At 40.7% G+C, this 16,973-nt stretch overlaps 1 protein-coding gene across 13 annotated transcripts in view; it reads right to left on the bottom strand.

Annotated features, from left to right (window-relative positions):
* The window catches only part of Inpp4b (inositol polyphosphate-4-phosphatase type II B), a 757,204-nt gene that overhangs the window by 44,860 nt on the left and 695,371 nt on the right, over window positions 1-16,973 (bottom strand). For all 13 annotated transcript variants that reach the window (XM_075976561.1, XM_075976565.1, XM_075976570.1 and 10 more), the window contains 2 exons: window positions 6,200-6,312; window positions 2,684-2,838 (listed from right to left, as the gene is read on the bottom strand). In XM_075976561.1, coding sequence (XP_075832676.1) covers window positions 2,684-2,838; window positions 6,200-6,312 — 268 coding nt within the window. The remainder of the gene's footprint in view (window positions 1-2,683; window positions 2,839-6,199; window positions 6,313-16,973) is intronic.

The raw sequence follows: 16,973 nt of genomic DNA, 5'->3' as shown, positions 1-16,973 counted from the left end.
TGACTCTTTGTAAGGACACACTGTAGTAGATGTTTAAGCATCAGCAATGTTCAATTCTTCTTTTGCTACATGTTTTACTTCCATAGTTAGCAACTGTAAACACACACACCTTTTTAATGACTCATTGTTCTGAATGTGTAAAACACATGATTTAATATGTGGTACTGGAGTTAAATCTAAATCCCAACATTTCCAAAGATAAAACTACAAAGGTTATACTTAGATTTTACTTAAACTGAAATATCAGAACACCAACTTCATAAGCTTTTTATTTAATAAGTATAACTTATGCTGTTAATCATTATTTTAATCACTCTGCATTGTTCAAAGGCACTCCCAAGAAGTTGTTTCTACTACTGTGGCTGTTTTACAAATGAGGACAGTGAGATACCAAGAGGCTGCCTAACTTTCCTGAGGCACAGAGAAGCATTGAGATTAACTTGTTCCTGGGTAGTGTGTGATGAAACCTGAATCGTAACTTAGTCCAACTGACTCCACACCCTGCCCTCTGACCTCCCGCGCTGTCCTCTGACCTTCCACGCTGTCCTCTGACCTCCTGCACTGTCCTATGACCTCCCGCGCTGTCCTCTGACCTTCCACGCTGTCCTCTGACCTTCCACGCTGTCCTCTGACCTTCCACGCTGTCCTCTGACCTCCGGTGCCATCATCTGACTTTCCGTGCTTTCCTCTGACCTCCTGCACTGTCCTATGACATCCCTTGCCATCCTCTGACCTCCAGTGCTGTCCTCTGACCTCCCTTGCCATCCTCTGACCTCCAGTGCTGTCCTCTGACCTCCAGTGCTGTCCTCTGACCTCCCATGCTGCCCTCTGACCTCCCGTGCTGTCCTCTGACCTCCAGTGCTGTCCTCTGACCTCCCTTGCCATCCTCTGACCTCCAGTGCTGCCCTCTGACCTCCCTTGCCATCCTCTGACCTCCAGTGCTGTCCTCTGACCTCCAGTGCTGCCCTCTGACCTCCCATGCTGCCCTCTGACCTCCCATGCCGTCCTCTGACCTCCTGAGCTGCCCTCTGACCTCCTGCACTGCCCTCTGACCTCCTGCGCTGCCCTCTGACCTCCTGTGCTTCCCTCTGACCTCTTGTGCTGTCCTCTGACCCCTGTACTGTCCTGATAGAGTATATGTTCTTATGAGCTTGTCTCACAAAGCCCAATTTCAAAGAGGGAAACAGAGGCAGTTACATGTTTTCTTTAATCAACATGCCTTGCGTTTTTGAACTATGTGCTACACTCATTTCCAAAGAAACCCTCAAGTTCTAAAATAACTGCCTTTATATATAAGCTAAGGGATAGATTTGACTGATTTGAAAGTTAGTATCAAAAAATATCAGAATAATAGAGACATGAAATTTAAAAGACATAATTGATTTTAGGTTAACTCTCTAGCAGCTGAATTTTAAAAAAATAAGAAAAAAATCTAAATCACAAAGTCCCATAAATGTCACATCATGAGCAAATAAGTTTCATATATAACACCAATTATGTGCAAACCTATATAATATAAAAACATGCATTCCTAGGATTCAGCATGCATAGGAACATATGCCTTTCATTTGCCTGTTTGAAAATTTTTCTTTCTAATTTAGAGATTCTTCCTTCCAGTCTTAAAGAAATAAATGCCAGTTTCACCCTCCAGATATCCGATAGTTAAGTGACGCTGCTCCTGTGGTGGCCCTGGCCTCTTTGCTGTGCTCTTCTAGCTGGGCATCTGTACCGACATCTCTGCTCCTTTTCTGCAGTTAGAGTCTAGCGTCACAGTCAGTATTTTCCCCACTAGTACTGAAAGATTATTTTTTGAAAGAAATTTATAGCAATAAAATAAATTTTACATGGCTGAGATGTTCATGCCAGGCTCCTAAACCATCCTCAAATGGTTCTCAAACTTGATGACAGAACTTGACTGAACAATGAAAATGCAGGAGACAAGAGAAGGTGTAAAACAGAAGATGTCAGAGCCTCTTGTTAGTGGAAAATGCAGGCGTTGCAGCAATGCAAGCATGCATCTGTGTCTTCACTGGGAGACCCAGAACCGAAAAGAAAACACGGCTAATGGTAAGACAGACAGGAAGTAGCAGGAAGCAGCCCTCTGTGGAACCCACAAACCTCTTCTACGCTGATCTCTGTCACTTTTATATTAACACATGTCCTTGCTGATAATCATTTGGAATGAGACTCCTTTCCATTATGGCTTCTTTCAAGTTCAGAATTAATTACTGTGGGAATTAATCAGATATGACTTGGGGCACAGTATTTTAAATGTCAGCAGAGTGGCAATTCCAGATCTCTGCAGTATCAGAGTAACTCTGCCTTTCTCATGGGGAAGGCCACCAGTGCAGACTGCGCCAGCAATGGGGAGACTATCTCTCAGTTTCAATCTGGAGAGATTTTGTCTATTGGCCTGTCGTTAATTTGTACATACTTAAACATGTCAAGAAAATGTACTCTTAAGGGCGCCTTAGCTGCACACAGCCATTTAACTCAAGATGAGAAATTACGCATACTTGTATTTCCTTATATTACCCAAAATGAGTAAAGGGAATGCTTCAAATTTAAATATGGAAATGCAAAGAAATCATTACGTGTTTGGTCTTCTTCGAAGGAGGCATGTGTTTTAAAACTTAACCAATGTGACCTTGACATGAAAGCAATTTTAAGACATGTGCGGTACCTTCTCATACAGTCGAGGGCTCGGATGAAGAAGTCTTTGTGCAGTTGGTGCTCGTCCCTCAGGATGGAGCACTGCTCCAGCGTCACTGACATCGAGGTCCTGTCTTTGGCGCTTTTACAGCAGGTGAAGCGGATACCGTTGAGTTTGCGACAAATCTGCAAGACACAAACAGAAACCAGGACTCAAGCGCTTCCATCTACGTCCACCCTGTACAATCACGCACACTGCCTTTTCATTTTCTGAGGCGGAAGGCTGGCTTTAACTTGTTTATTTCTTTGAGCGGGAGGTCTGGGCTATCAACACCACAGACCCCACAGAGGAGGCATGCGGGGCACCTGATTCGCATAAATGCCACCCACAGCTCAGAAGCAATAGCTTGGCTGAAAATGACGCAAGATGTGTTGTTCTTAGATCAAACAGTTGAATGTTTGCCTAAAGTCTACTTTTTTGAGATCAAGCAATGAAAATCTTATCACTGATATGTGAGGGTCTCATGAAGTCCCAGCCCTAGCAGAGGAACTATTGGCATTGATGACCGTTGGGGGAGGGAGGACAGTTTACGTCATAGTTCCTTATATGCGAGGCTGCTCGTGCTCCCTGGATGGCTCTGCATGCATTCACTGAGCAAAGCAGTGGGTTCAGAAACAGCACATGACGCTGGGAGGAAAAAGTGGTGGTGAGGGTAGCGAGGAGGAATTAGAGAAAAGCGATTAGGGGTAGATTTGATCAAAACACATTTACGCAGGTACAAAATTGTCAAATAGGAAAAAATATTAAACTCACCTACTGGAAATAAAAAGTATTTGCTGGACTTGAATTCACGTGTCAAAATATCTATATAGATAAAGGGACCACGTGGCAATGTCGGGGACACTAAATTGGCTACCATTACTTCACACAGATTGCCACACAGCCCGGGGTTATAAATGACTGATCGATATGCTTTTGTAACGAACTGAGCATGAACCCCAGTGGAAGCCATGACTACCCTCACTTCACAGTGGGGAAAACGGAAGCGTCTGGAACCTGTGTAACTTGTGCACAGCAGAGCAGGAACAGGCTGGAAATGCAAGTCTTCCTAAGTCCAAACACTGAGTTTTTTGTTCCGTGCGTCTGGTGTTCCTCAGTGACTTGCATTATAAGACAGACAAGTATCTGACCTAGGAGCTCCCATTTTCTCATTGTCTTATGTTTAACATGTGGACCCCTCTGCCCCCTTTGCTGCTAGCCCTCGCTGCTTTCTAAGATGAGCTACCAATAATCAACGGCAGCATCAGCAATGCCAATCAATGTTCATTTAAGATAAATTAAATACGACTCAATAACCATACATTTTATTATCTGTGATCAACGAGGCCTTCAGAGTGCCCGCCTGGAGAAGAAACATTAAAACAGTTTTTATTGAGGATTTTTTTCACTGTATTTTAATTGTAATTTGGTACTTAAATTAAGATTTATGTGTCCCTATTAATTCAGACTTTTACTCCCTTCTATTTCCAATAAAAGTAGCTACAGAAAAATGAGAGTATGGTTTTACCATGTGATCTCTTTTTACTTAGAAAATTTTAATTCATTCAAATAAATAGTATTTCACCTTTTCAAATGGTGACTATATTCATAGTCACAAAATAGACCTTAATAGATACGTTTGAGATATAGTTTTTAAAAGAAGTAATATTCTTTAAAATATATCACTACTTTAGCATATACCTCTCCTGCTTGAGATATTAATGCCCTGCATTTGAAGCCAGGTGGAGGTGGGCTGTGTCTCCACAGTAGGCAAGAAAAGTCTTGAGCTCAGTCTCTATGGTTTCTGAACGATCCAAGCTTGCTTGTACATACTCAGCATTTGGTTTCTTAAATTTTTCCTTTTATTATTTAATTAAATAAAGAAAAACAAAATAACTGTGTTTTAATAACTGTGAAGCACTGACAAAGGCAGTATGTCATTAGGGAGACAGAAAGAGAGGAAACAGAAAGCAGAAATAAAAGTGTTTTGGTAACGTCAAGGAGGATTCCCGACTTCTCCATTTTAAGAGTGTTATTAAGTTGTTCTGGTTTGGAAGCTGATATTGAAAGTGAATTTTCAACTTAGAGCAATGCTAGGGAATACACAATCAACCGTGAGTTGTATAAGAACCTTATGTGATTGGTATAAACACCAGAAAAACATTTTAGAAGTAAGCAGGATTGGTGGGAAGAGCTTACATATTCATATAGGTAAAAGAAGTTACCAAGAAGAGATAAGCATTCACGTTTTCACAAAACGATCATTGCTTTATCTTTTCAGGTGATTTTACCTCATGTATACAATAAGGTAATGCCATATATATATGATCCCCAGATACCAGAGGGTCTTCCATATGATCAGAATTCCTGGGTGCTATGCTTTCAGAAAAATATTCAAAATAACGCGAGGCTTAACCTAGTGAACCTTTGGAGTTGCTAACCATGGTGGTGTCTGAAAACACACAGAACTCTGTAACTGGTGTGGTGCTGAGAGTGAGCAGCGTCGGTGGCCTGTCTGAAAGTAGTGTTTCCTGCTTTGGTTGCCTCTGATGTTCTTCCCAAGCACACCAGGTAAGCATGGCAGGAGCTTGCCTCTGTCTTCTTCTTGGTTGATTATTTTATGTGGTCGCATGGTAAATTATCCCTTCCCTTTTGCCCAGCAGTGACTAATAACATTGGTAATAGTAGGAAGGCTGATTTAAATGCTTTTGATGGCGCATGAATAACGTGTGCTGCAGGGCTAATGAACCTGAACTCTGTGTTGTGGGAGTGACAGCCAAGGCTCCAAACACAGACTCATCACAGAGGTCTCCAGGGCACCTTTCCTGGTGCAGGGATGTTTTCCCAAAGGAAGGTCCTGGGATCTGAGACTTTAACAAAATTCATAAATTTAATATGAACTCTGGTTCAAGTTGTTGGAAAGGAGCTTTTAAACACAAGCATAAGTCTCTTGCTAATTCATGTAGAAACTGAGGCAGGAAAACAGGCAGATCTCACACCCCGAGGGTGCCATTAAGCAATAGAGAACCAAGCACAGTCAGATCATTACCAAGCGGCAATCAATCATCAATAAATTCTGTGCCAATACCTAAACTAACAAACACATTTACAAGCTCATTAACTGAACAGTATGTCCGTGAGTCTCAAGTTAGGGATCTGGCAACCCCACAGTTGGAATCACATATCTCTTATAGTGGTAGTTCAAAATTCGGATTGTCATATAACACTGACAATTATCCATAGCATGTAATACCAAGAGAATCACAGATACTTCTTGTTGGCCTCAGAGTGACAAGAAAGCCCAAAGTTGGTAAGGAGTAGGTTCTATGTTGAGTTCATCTTTCTCCATTGCTACTGGAAAGATGATCAGCAAAGCAATGATGCCTTGTTAACTAAATAATGTAAGATGAAACCTAGGAACCAAAGTACAGACTTAGACCCAGCACCACGTCCCTGACAAGGCTTGCTCGTGGTGTGTGCAGGGAATAAATGGACGCGCGTGCTTACTGTTGCTGCCAGCCACATGATCTCCACATTCTTTCTTTTCTTGGCTTGAATATTTTGATGGAGATTGTCCAACAATCCTTTTAAATCATTTTGTTCTTGAAAATGTGAAATATCTAAAGGAGAAAAAAAAATAAAGGAGAAAACCATGAATCAGAGTCAGCATGAAGCAGCCTCCTATGGAGTTTTCTTGCAACATCTCTGCAAACGCGACTTTCGAAACAAGAAATGTCCTTTGGAGGAAAGAGTACGTAAGGGAAATGATATTAATCCCTTCCATTTTGTCCTTTATCTGACTGAACGTGTGCTTCAGTTTCCTCTCCTTCTATTCTCTGCAGCTATGGTAACACTAAACTGCCTGAGAAACAACAAGGAAAATGTTTTTCATGAGTGTTTTTTTCTTCTGCTACTTAAGTCAGAGCTATCTTGAGATACCATCTCCTTTGGCCACTAAGCAACTAGCCTGGATCAAGGCTATACATTAAGTTGGGCATCATGTGTGAGAGAAATCTGAAACTTTGATTTGTAAACACAAAATCAGCTTCTGACTTTTCACCCATCTTGATGCTATTGCCATTTCGGATCAGGTAAGATTCTTTTTTATTTGGGAAGGAACTACTGAGTAATATAGGATTTCCAAATGCTTCTGTATTCTATTTAGACACTAGAAGCCCTCTTTCCAATCTGACAGTGAAAACTATATCCGGGTATTACCAAACATTTTTTACGGAAAAAGGAAGAGCCCCTGTTGTCAAGTAGCACAGGTGACAGGAAAGGGGACAGCAAAGGCAATGTCGAATGGCAGGAGAGAGCTAGAGAAGGACCAGGGACGAGCTGCTGCTTTGAAGTGTGCATGTTAGTAACTAAAGCCCAGGTAGCAAATGGCCTACATTCTACACTAAAGCTGAAGGCAATGGGCATTTATGAAGCAAATGTTTCCAACACAACATGAGATGTGAGCCAATGAAGGGGACAAAAATGCTCCTTAGAAACAGTGTTGGATCTGTAACACATAGTAGGAAAAGGTAGCTCACAAACTGAGGCATGAGGAATTCTTTTAGACTAAGCCTAAAAGATAGGAGGTGCGTAAGACCTAAGGTCCAAGTCTAGTTCACTCAGTTACATACATGGAAGACCCTGAGCAGATATTCCCAATCCTAATCATAAAACTACCCCAGATTAGCTTTAGTAGTGATAAGAGTTTGCAATTTCTAAGTTTTTACCAGATGCTTCATTAGTCAAATGACATACGGCAATGGTCTCTGGCACAGTTCCCAAAGAGTAGAGGAACTTTCTCAGGAAACTATGCAGGCCATTTATAAACACCCATGGCCACAAATGGTTACAAACACACACACACTGAAAAGGGTCATATTTCATCTCAGGAATCACAAGAACACAATAAAATGAGTATTCTTCCATTATATATCCTATGTTACAGAAAAACGAAGTAAAACATCTATATAAAGTATACACATGATCTTACTAATTTCCTAAGTTTCAAAAGTGAGATTTTCATCATCACGGAACTAAAGCTGATTCTCAAAGAAAAAGTTTGACCCCCAAACACTTTCTTAGCTGGGGCTACTATTGCTGGGATAAAACACAATTACTAAAAGCAACATAGAGAAGAGTTTGCTTTGCTAAAACTTCTACATTACAGTCTATCACAGAAGGAAGTCAGGACAGGAACTCAAAATAGGAAGCTGGAGGCATGAACTGAAGCACAGACTCTGGAGGAATACTGCTCATGGGCTTATTCCTATGGCTTGCTCAGCCTTCTTTCTTACACCGTCTAGTAGACCTTCTCAGGGTGGCTTGCCACCCCAGTGAGCTGAGCCTACCTACATGAATCATTAAGAAAATGGATGAACTTTTAGACATGTTTGCTCAATTGGGAATTTCTCTTTTCAAATGACATGTAATATGTTGACAGAAAACAAACAAACAAACCAATAGCAACAACAACAAACCAAGTAACATCATATTGCCAGGTGGGCCACTATCAGTAAGACGCCAGTGTTTAGACTGACCAATTTGAAACACTTAAGCAGAAGTAAACTGATCATTTTAAGATGATACGTATTTTTCAACTGCTTTTTAATCATTTAAAATAAATGTGATATTGTAAGACAATAAAGTTCCTATAAGACCAAGAGAGAACAGAATATAAACAGGAGAGAAAGAATCTGAAGCCTGTGATACAAAGATGTATTATTAGATTAAACTCTCCGTAATCTAATAAGAAAAACAATGGCCAAGCCCATATTAGGTGTAAGAAAATGTACTGAGGTTATAACACACCAACGAAGGTGCCAAGACTGATGGGAAGAGTGGACAAGACTATGGGGACAGGCTGGTGCAGAGGGCCCTACGAGAAACATTCTGGGTCTCTAGGAGCATTTGAGGCCAAGGGACAAATAGAGAAAAGGGATGGGGACCGGTCTGTGAAAGCTGGTGTGCGGTGGGCAACATGCCACAGCACTACAGGGTCCTGAGCTTAGCCCCAGCACTACAGGGTCCTGAGCTCAGTGTTTTGTGCAGATGTAGCATCTGGGTTCTAGCCAGAAAACAAAGACCAGTGGTCACTCACATCTTCAAGGTCACAACGATCCTTGTGAAGCCAGTTCACTCAAGTATATGCCAACCACTTCTGAACCATTGTAAAACGATACATTTAGTCTAAGGTAAGATAAACAAAGTCTGGAACTGTGACTTAGAATGTTCACAGTTAATTAATGTGTACTTTATTATATATTTCATAGCTCCTCACACACAAAGAAAGTGGTGACTATTTGAAGCAATAGATATATTAAATAGTGTGATCATCGTGACTATTTCATTATATGTATATTAAACCACTAAATTTTATTTCTTACATTATAGTCTTTAATTATTAAATATATTTGCATTAATAATTAATGTACCGTCCCACGGAAGTTACATATCATACACACACACACACACGTCTTCTTTGTAATAAAATTTGTGTGAAATAACTTTTAATCCTAGTGTGTATGCTACATTATATATGTGTTTCACCTATTTAGAAAATTCCAGTTGCAACCCACCAAAATCATACAATATCAAGACAGAGAATGTGTATGAAAATCTGTGAAACATTGACTTAAGACAAGATGCTTGGTCAACTGGGGTGTTGGTTGTCCTCTCAAACCACGTAGTAAATGCATGGCTGCCCAGAAGAGTAAAATCTTGTAGGCAGGTGAAAGTGCTAGGGGGCTCAGGTTGGGCTCTCGCTGGGGCTTCACGACTCCAGCCTTTTCTTCTTCCTTTCTTTGCTTCCTGGCCAGAACATGATTTTTCGCTGCCATGAATTCCTGTCATGATGGTCTGACTTGCTTTAGCAGTCGAGGCCTGGGATGGCCAATGCCAAGGTGTTCTCTAGGCAGGTTTGTTCCGTGAGTCATTTCCTGACAGCAAACTAGCCCTGCCTACCACAGAGTTCAGAAGCTTACAGACTAGTGTGAGCTCCTGCTCCAGAATTCCCCTCATCCTATTGTGCTTACACGGTTAGTTGGGGTTTCACAAACAGCTCTGTCGTTTTTACAACAGACCAACGTGTTCAGGTTATCTTTACTAAAGTAATTCTTTTTCAGTGTTGACATAGGGGCTTGGGTTCTGAGCATTAGAAAAGAGTTTGTGGAAGATGATGGAAGCCTGAAGACCACCCGGGGAACAAACGAAATCTTAAAAATATGGTAACCTAAACAAGACGAGCATCATGCCCACCCCAACTGACATGGCAACATTGGTGGGGGAAACTTACCTGGCGCTGCCAGAGATGAAGAGCTACAAGCAACCAATGGCCGCTGAGAGAGGAGCAATCAGTTCGGGGCTTTTTTTCTTTCTTCTGGGCAATGACCTCCTCACAAAGTCAGCTCTTAAACTAATGTACAGAGACGCCATACCAACTGACTCAGTAGTGTGTGTGTGTTGGCGGGTGGAGTGTTCAAAAAAGGTCTTGAAGTTGAGAGGGAGTGGGGAGCATAGAATAAGTGGGAGGGGCAAGAAGGAGGGTTGGAAAAAAGAGAGCCATTTGAGAACATTCTATCAGACCTCTAAATGTGAAGCAAATAGCTATTCTTTATGCACTCCTATCTCAAAATGATTGTTTGTTAAAACACAGCACACAGATACGGTGTCTCCTAGAAACTCCCCGCCTTGTGCATTCCATCAGAAAGAAGGCTTTTCTCTTCTCATTCTCCTCACTCCCCTTTTGTCCTCCCTTCCATCCCCGACAGTCTCTTTCTGTGTATCTCGGTCTCTCTCTTCCTACTTCTTTCTCCTTTATATGCTGGAGACCAAACCTGAGCCTTACAAAGTGCCCTTCCCCTCTAATACTCCATGCCTTCAATTATATCTCTAGAATGACAATTACAAAAATACAGCAATTTTTTTCAACCCAATACGTTCATTGGTACCAATTTTTTCAGCCCAATAAAAATCCATGCATGACATAAAACCAGTTCTAATTTGAGAAAGGGTTATCACTAATAATGATTATTTTATTAATTTGTAAGGTTCAGTTATATCAACTGAATTCATGATCATTGAGAAACATGGGTTTGCTCTCAGTTTGCACCATGCTTCCTGAAATGTCTATAAAGTTAATAGACTGTGTTTTGGCCATGTGTTCATGCATTATTCTAACACTAAATTTAGACAGTTCAATTGAACCTTTGGGCAACCTCCATACATGTATTCTTTTATTGTTTTTTAAATTGGGTTTTAGACAGCAATTGGAGGTAAAAGGTGCAAAATACTAATTGAATTGTTGTTTATCACGTTAAATAATAAAAAAAAACCATAAATGTCGATAGAGGGGGCAAGCTTATAAGTGTTAATTCAGTATGTTGTTACATATACTAACAGATAAAATAAGAAAACAGGGCTGCACATCTCAACATGGATATTACAAAAACGGTATTAAATACCCAGGAAAAGAAATGAAAACAATCATATGATTTAACTGTATAAAACTGTGTATGCACATGTATACATATGTTAAAAATATTCATGAGAATTAAAAAAAACTAAAATCAAGGTGTTACTTTCCACAAAAAAATAAAGACTGATGTGTGGAAAAGCTTGAGCGAGGGCTCACAAAAGGGGCTTTTACTTTATCTGTGAATATTTGCTTTTTATAAAAATTCTTATGCTAGGTTATAGACTCCAAATCCCTAAATCTTTCCTCTATTTTTTCTTTTTACTTTTGTCTTTGAAATTTTCATAAGTTTCTGAAAACAAAGCTGTAATTCTAGAGAAATGACTTTCAGCGCCACTCCAGCCTCCTTGATGTGTGGTCCAGGATGAGTTGTCCCTGTTCCCCTTTCCACAACTGTAAAATGAGTACAGCCACCCTGCCATGCGTCAGCAAGCTGTAGAGAATACAACTGATAAAGAGCTGTGGCAGAACCACCTACAGTATTCAATTCTGTGACAACTTTAAAAATAGACGAAGATATCTGTTGTTCTTAAGAACGCCAATCTCATCAAGCCAAACAGAATCCATACCCCTACGGAACAGAACACGTAAGGCAAAAGGTTGCATATTATACTTTTCTGTGGCTCACCAAATGATGCCCCTTCACCAGCAAGTGTTCTAAACAGAATACTGACCAGAATCAATGGCAGAGTGCTTGTGCATGAACAGGAACTATTATGCTTCTCAGTGGATTGAGCTATAACACCAAGGAACTCTGGGAGTGACTTCATTTCTCTTGGTTAGATGACATTACACTGCCAGAGTGTGCCAAGCTGACAGACATCTTTAGTCATGAGGAGACTAGATGCGTAATAGTGTCAGTGCACAAGAGGAACACAGAGATTAAGTGGAGGCGAAGTTATTTCTTTTGTACTTCTGAGTGACTAAAACAACCCTAATTTGAAGCCTGCCTTATGGCTGATTTTTTCAGGAACATTAATCAATGAATACTCTTAATTGTTCTAATAGTTCGAGTCAGGGTTTCTGTTCCTTGCCATCAAGGACATTTAAGGTAAATAAATGGTGATGTATGTGTTTTTAACACTAACCAGTCACTTTATAAATGTGCTGTTATTATAGAACGGGGCAGACAATGAGGTTATCTCCAGATAGCATCCAGTCAGCTAAACCTGTGATGATGGTTTTAAACCATTGTGCCTCTATTCTTTGGCATTCTGTTCTTGGGAAGCTGGAGTCTATGTCCTCTCACCTTAATTTGGGTAGAACTGTGACTGTCTTGACAAACGAACAAGACACCAATAGCAGCATTTTCCAAGGTCAGATTTTAAGTGATTATATAACTCCTATCAGATTTTTCCCTTTGAACTTTACAGTGTGACGTCTCCCTTTCTAGATAGCTACTGTAAGGAATAATCTAATATAAACTAGGAGAAGCTCATGCCACGGGCAAGTGACATTTAGGTGACCGAGCATCGTGTCACGCTATCGCAGGCATGAATACTGAGCCCTCTGGATGACTCCAGCCTCAACATCCTGGAAAGATTCCTGACCACTCTCCCTTCTACCCCAAGTCACGGATATAAGAGAAGGGTGAAACTGCCCTACTTTCCTCATCAGACTCTAACCCAGCAGCTCTGTGAGCTGAAGTTAACTGATTCCATAATGTGTAAATAAGCTTGAGATAGCTTGTTACGTGGCAATATAGAGGAAACTACTTAGAAGGGATCAAGCACCAAGAGGACAGTGTCTTCACAGTGCTCTCTAGTTAGCTCTATACTCTGACATATGAATCTACTTTAATTAACTCCGGACAGTTATAGCTGACTGTGTTAGCAAGCAGACAGTCACAACTGGGGAAGAGTCATTGCACTATCTTACAATTATAAATTACATTAGTTTGAAGGCTACAGAATCATGAACAGCATAAAAAACAGTGTTGTACTAAAACCAGCTTTAACTAGTTTATCTTCATGACTCACCAGCATACTCTCATCTTATACTAGTTAATCCTCATCACTCACCAGCATACTCTCATTATATACTAGTTAATCCTCATCACTCACCAGCATACCCTCATCATATACTAGTTAATCCTCATCACTCACCAGCATACTCTCATCTTATACTAGTTAATTCTCATCACTCACCAGCACACTCTCATCATACACTAGTTAATCCTCATCACTCACCAGCACACTCTCATCATACACTAGTTAATCCTCATCCCTCACCAGCACACTCTCATCTTATACTAGTTAATCCTCATCACTCACCAGCACACTCTCATCTTATACTAGTTAATCCTCATCACTCACCAGCACACTCTCATCATATACTAGTTAATCCTCATCACTCACCAGCACACTCTCATCTTATACTAGTTAATCCTCATCACTCACCAGCACACTCTCATCTTATACTAGTTAATCCTCATCACTCACCAGCACACTCTCATCATATACTAGTTAATCCTCATCACTCACCAGCACACTCTCATCATATACTAGTTAATCCTCATCACTCACCAGCATACTCTCATCTTATACTAGTTAATCCTCATCACTCACCAGCATACCCTCATCATATACTAGTTAATCCTCATCACTCACCAGCATACCCTCATCATATACTAGTTAATCCTCATCACTCACCGGCATACTCTCATCTTATACTAGTTAATCCTCATCACTCACCAGCATACCCTCATCATATACTAGTTAATCCTCATCACTCACCAGCATACCCTCATCATATACTAGTTAATCCTCATCACTCACCAGCATACCCTCATCATATACTAGTTAATCCTCATCACTCACCAGCATACTCTCGTCATACACTAGTTTATCCTCATCACTCACCAGCACACTCTCATCATACACTAGTTTATCCTCATCAGTCACTAGCATACTCTCGTCATATACTAGTTAATCCTCATCATTCACCAGCACACTCTCATCAATGAAGCAGGTGATATAAGAAATCAGAAACCAGAATTCCAACCTGCTTAGAGATGAACATTTTTTGACCTACACATTTTTTAGAGCTTCTTCTTCAATGAGTTTAGAAACTTGTCACCAGAAGCAACAGAGAAAATACTTCAAAATTATTGTGAAAAAGTGTTTCAGATGCAGTGCAAAGTTCTTATGAAATTCATCTTTTATATTTTACACATTGGTATCCATGCCTTTATTGAAAAAAAGAAAGAATGAACGAATGGCATATTAACTACTTTTCTCATTTTAAAATTCTCATAGGAATAGATAGTGGCTGGATTATAGAATCCCAAAATGTGATAATTTTATCGCAGGCCCAATAGATTCTTCTTTGTTAGGCTGCCCTGTAACCACTGAACGTGAGCTCCCTGCTCTGCTTGAGATGTTTTCCACAGCAACAGAACTAGGTGGGCAAACAAGATCTTTGCTAAGACAGGCTGCATGAGCATAACCATGCAGGACTCTGTGAGTCAAACCTGAGTGCTGAGTGCACGGATAATCCCTTTGCTTGTGCTCAGGTGGAGGAGGTCCTAGCAATGAAGGGACAGGGGTGACCATCCCTGTCCATGCAGGGACAACTTCCGTGTCCCCTGTTTTACCCAACAACCACAGAGAAAGGATTTCCCTGTTGGTAGAAAGTGAAAGTAGGAACCAGAATGAAGTTTACAAAGCTTAGTTAAAGAAGAAATGCAGGTTGGAGGTAATTCCCATAGCCTACCAGCTGGCTGCTGCCACAGAGGAAGGGCAGACTGCCGCCCAGAGAGGCAAAGGTCAGGCCTTCTCCTTCCATCTTCTTTACCCCTCCTTTCTGCTGACACAGAAAGGCACTGATTCTCCCGACAGCCCCTTTCTCATCCCATCAGGACCTTGGAAGCAGGTGATATCTTAGCATGTCATCCCACAGAGGTCACCGAGGCATCGGGGAAGGTTTAGATAAAGGCAAATATAGGAAGATAATCATGGAATGGAAAAAATGCACGGAAAGTTTCCAAAATGAAAAGGGAAGCACTGAAGAAATAAGCACATGAAAGGTGCATTTTATTCCCCTTCTGCAGCACCTCCAATCCTGCAGACACCCATATTTCCTGTTCCCCAAGACAGCACCGAGTGGTAACTAGCATTCACAGCCTGCTCTTTTTGACTAGCCTAGACTACCTAACTTTTAGTCCTCTTTGTCGTGCTCTCCCAAGGCCATTCCCACGTTTCTGGAGATTTGTGATACGCAACTGGGAGGGGAAATGAGGATATAGATTGGATGAAAAGATTGATTGAACACAGAATACCCCTCTTTGTGGGTTAACAAGATGCGGCGTGATAATTAAAGAGTGCCTCTTCATATTAAACATGGAGGGATTTACAGTGTCAAACTACGTGAAAGGTCAAATTCTAAGTTAGTATCAGTGCCCTCTGTGAGATTTATTTGTTTGTTTATTTATTTATTTCCTTACGGGTATTAGTGTTTTGCCTGAATGTAGTTGCTGCACCATGGACATGCCTGTATTCTCTAAGGCAGGAGCACACATTGGAACTGGAGTTACAGATGCCTTGGAAGTGGCCTGTGAGTATTGAGGAGACCCCTGGAAAGCAAAGAGGTCAATCTATCTCTCTAGCCTCCCTGCTTTTATTTTAAATTAGAAGTTGAAATTAAATTTTAGTCGCCCTCGACAGATGTTCTGTTTACTGGATATGACATCAAATAAAACTGGGCCACTGGAGATGCAGGAATTAATCCAGGTCAAATCCAGATACTTATATTCTAAATGTATATCTTAGAAATTAAGAAAATAGTGTTAACCTACTTCTTACTATAAGACCAAAACGAATTACCTTTAGGGTGATTTTATTAGAAACTCATATAGATATTCCAAAAAGAAAGGTAATTATTTTTGAAAATTTATCAGAGAATTGGTAATCAGTTGAAGCAGTAGTTAAAGTTAATACAGGCCTTAAGAAGTATACACAGATAGAGAAACAAAGGGTTTTCCACAGAAAGAATGTTGTAAATTGTTTCAAATGACAGAAATAATTCACAGTTCCTGCAACGGAAGGATAAATTGACTTGTTAGAACCCTGCAGAAATATAATTCCCTAAGAATCCCAGAATGCACAGTGACTGGTCTCCCATGCATCTCTCTAGCCTTTCCACATGCAGTGGGATGTCTTTTTGTCATAGAAACTGACAGTGGAAATATTAACTTCCTTCCCTAGAGAGATAATGGGGGAATGCACTTGAAAGCACAAAGTGTATGTGTGTTAATTACCCTCCTTTGGCTGCTAGTAAAATATAAGGGCTCCAAATAGCTACAGACATATCTAAGTGGGCTTTCAACTGAATTCCCATCTTTTTATCCTAAGCCATTTCATGCTGCCTGAAGAGACTAGCATAGTGGGAGGTCATCCAAATGCAATGCATGGCAGAATGTGAAATGCATGTTGGAACTTCTTACGTTTGGAAACCCAGTAAAAAGAAAAGAGAAAGAAGAGTAAGGATGGTAGAAAGATCAGACATCTCCCTGTAAAAATGGAGGAAGGTCAGGAATCTCCCTGTAAGAATGGAGCAAGGTCAGGCATCCCCTTGTAAGGATGGAGGAAGGTCAGGCATCTCCCTGTAAGGATGACAGAATGTCAGACACATCCCTGTAAGGATGGAGAAAGGTCAGTAATCTCCCTGTAAGGATAATGGAAAGTCAGGCATCTCCCTGTAAGGATCACAGAAGGTCGGGAATCTCCCTGTAAGGATGACAGAAGGTCAGACACATCCCTGTAAGGATGGAGGATGTGTTAATCAAGTCTTCAGGGTAATCTCTTATGCACA

Source organism: Microtus pennsylvanicus, chromosome 6 (assembly GCF_037038515.1).
Source record: "Microtus pennsylvanicus isolate mMicPen1 chromosome 6, mMicPen1.hap1, whole genome shotgun sequence".
NCBI classification, from domain to species: domain Eukaryota; kingdom Metazoa; phylum Chordata; class Mammalia; order Rodentia; family Cricetidae; genus Microtus; species Microtus pennsylvanicus.
The sequence above is the reverse complement of the archived record's forward strand: the minus strand, read 5'-3'. Positions and strand labels throughout refer to the sequence as shown.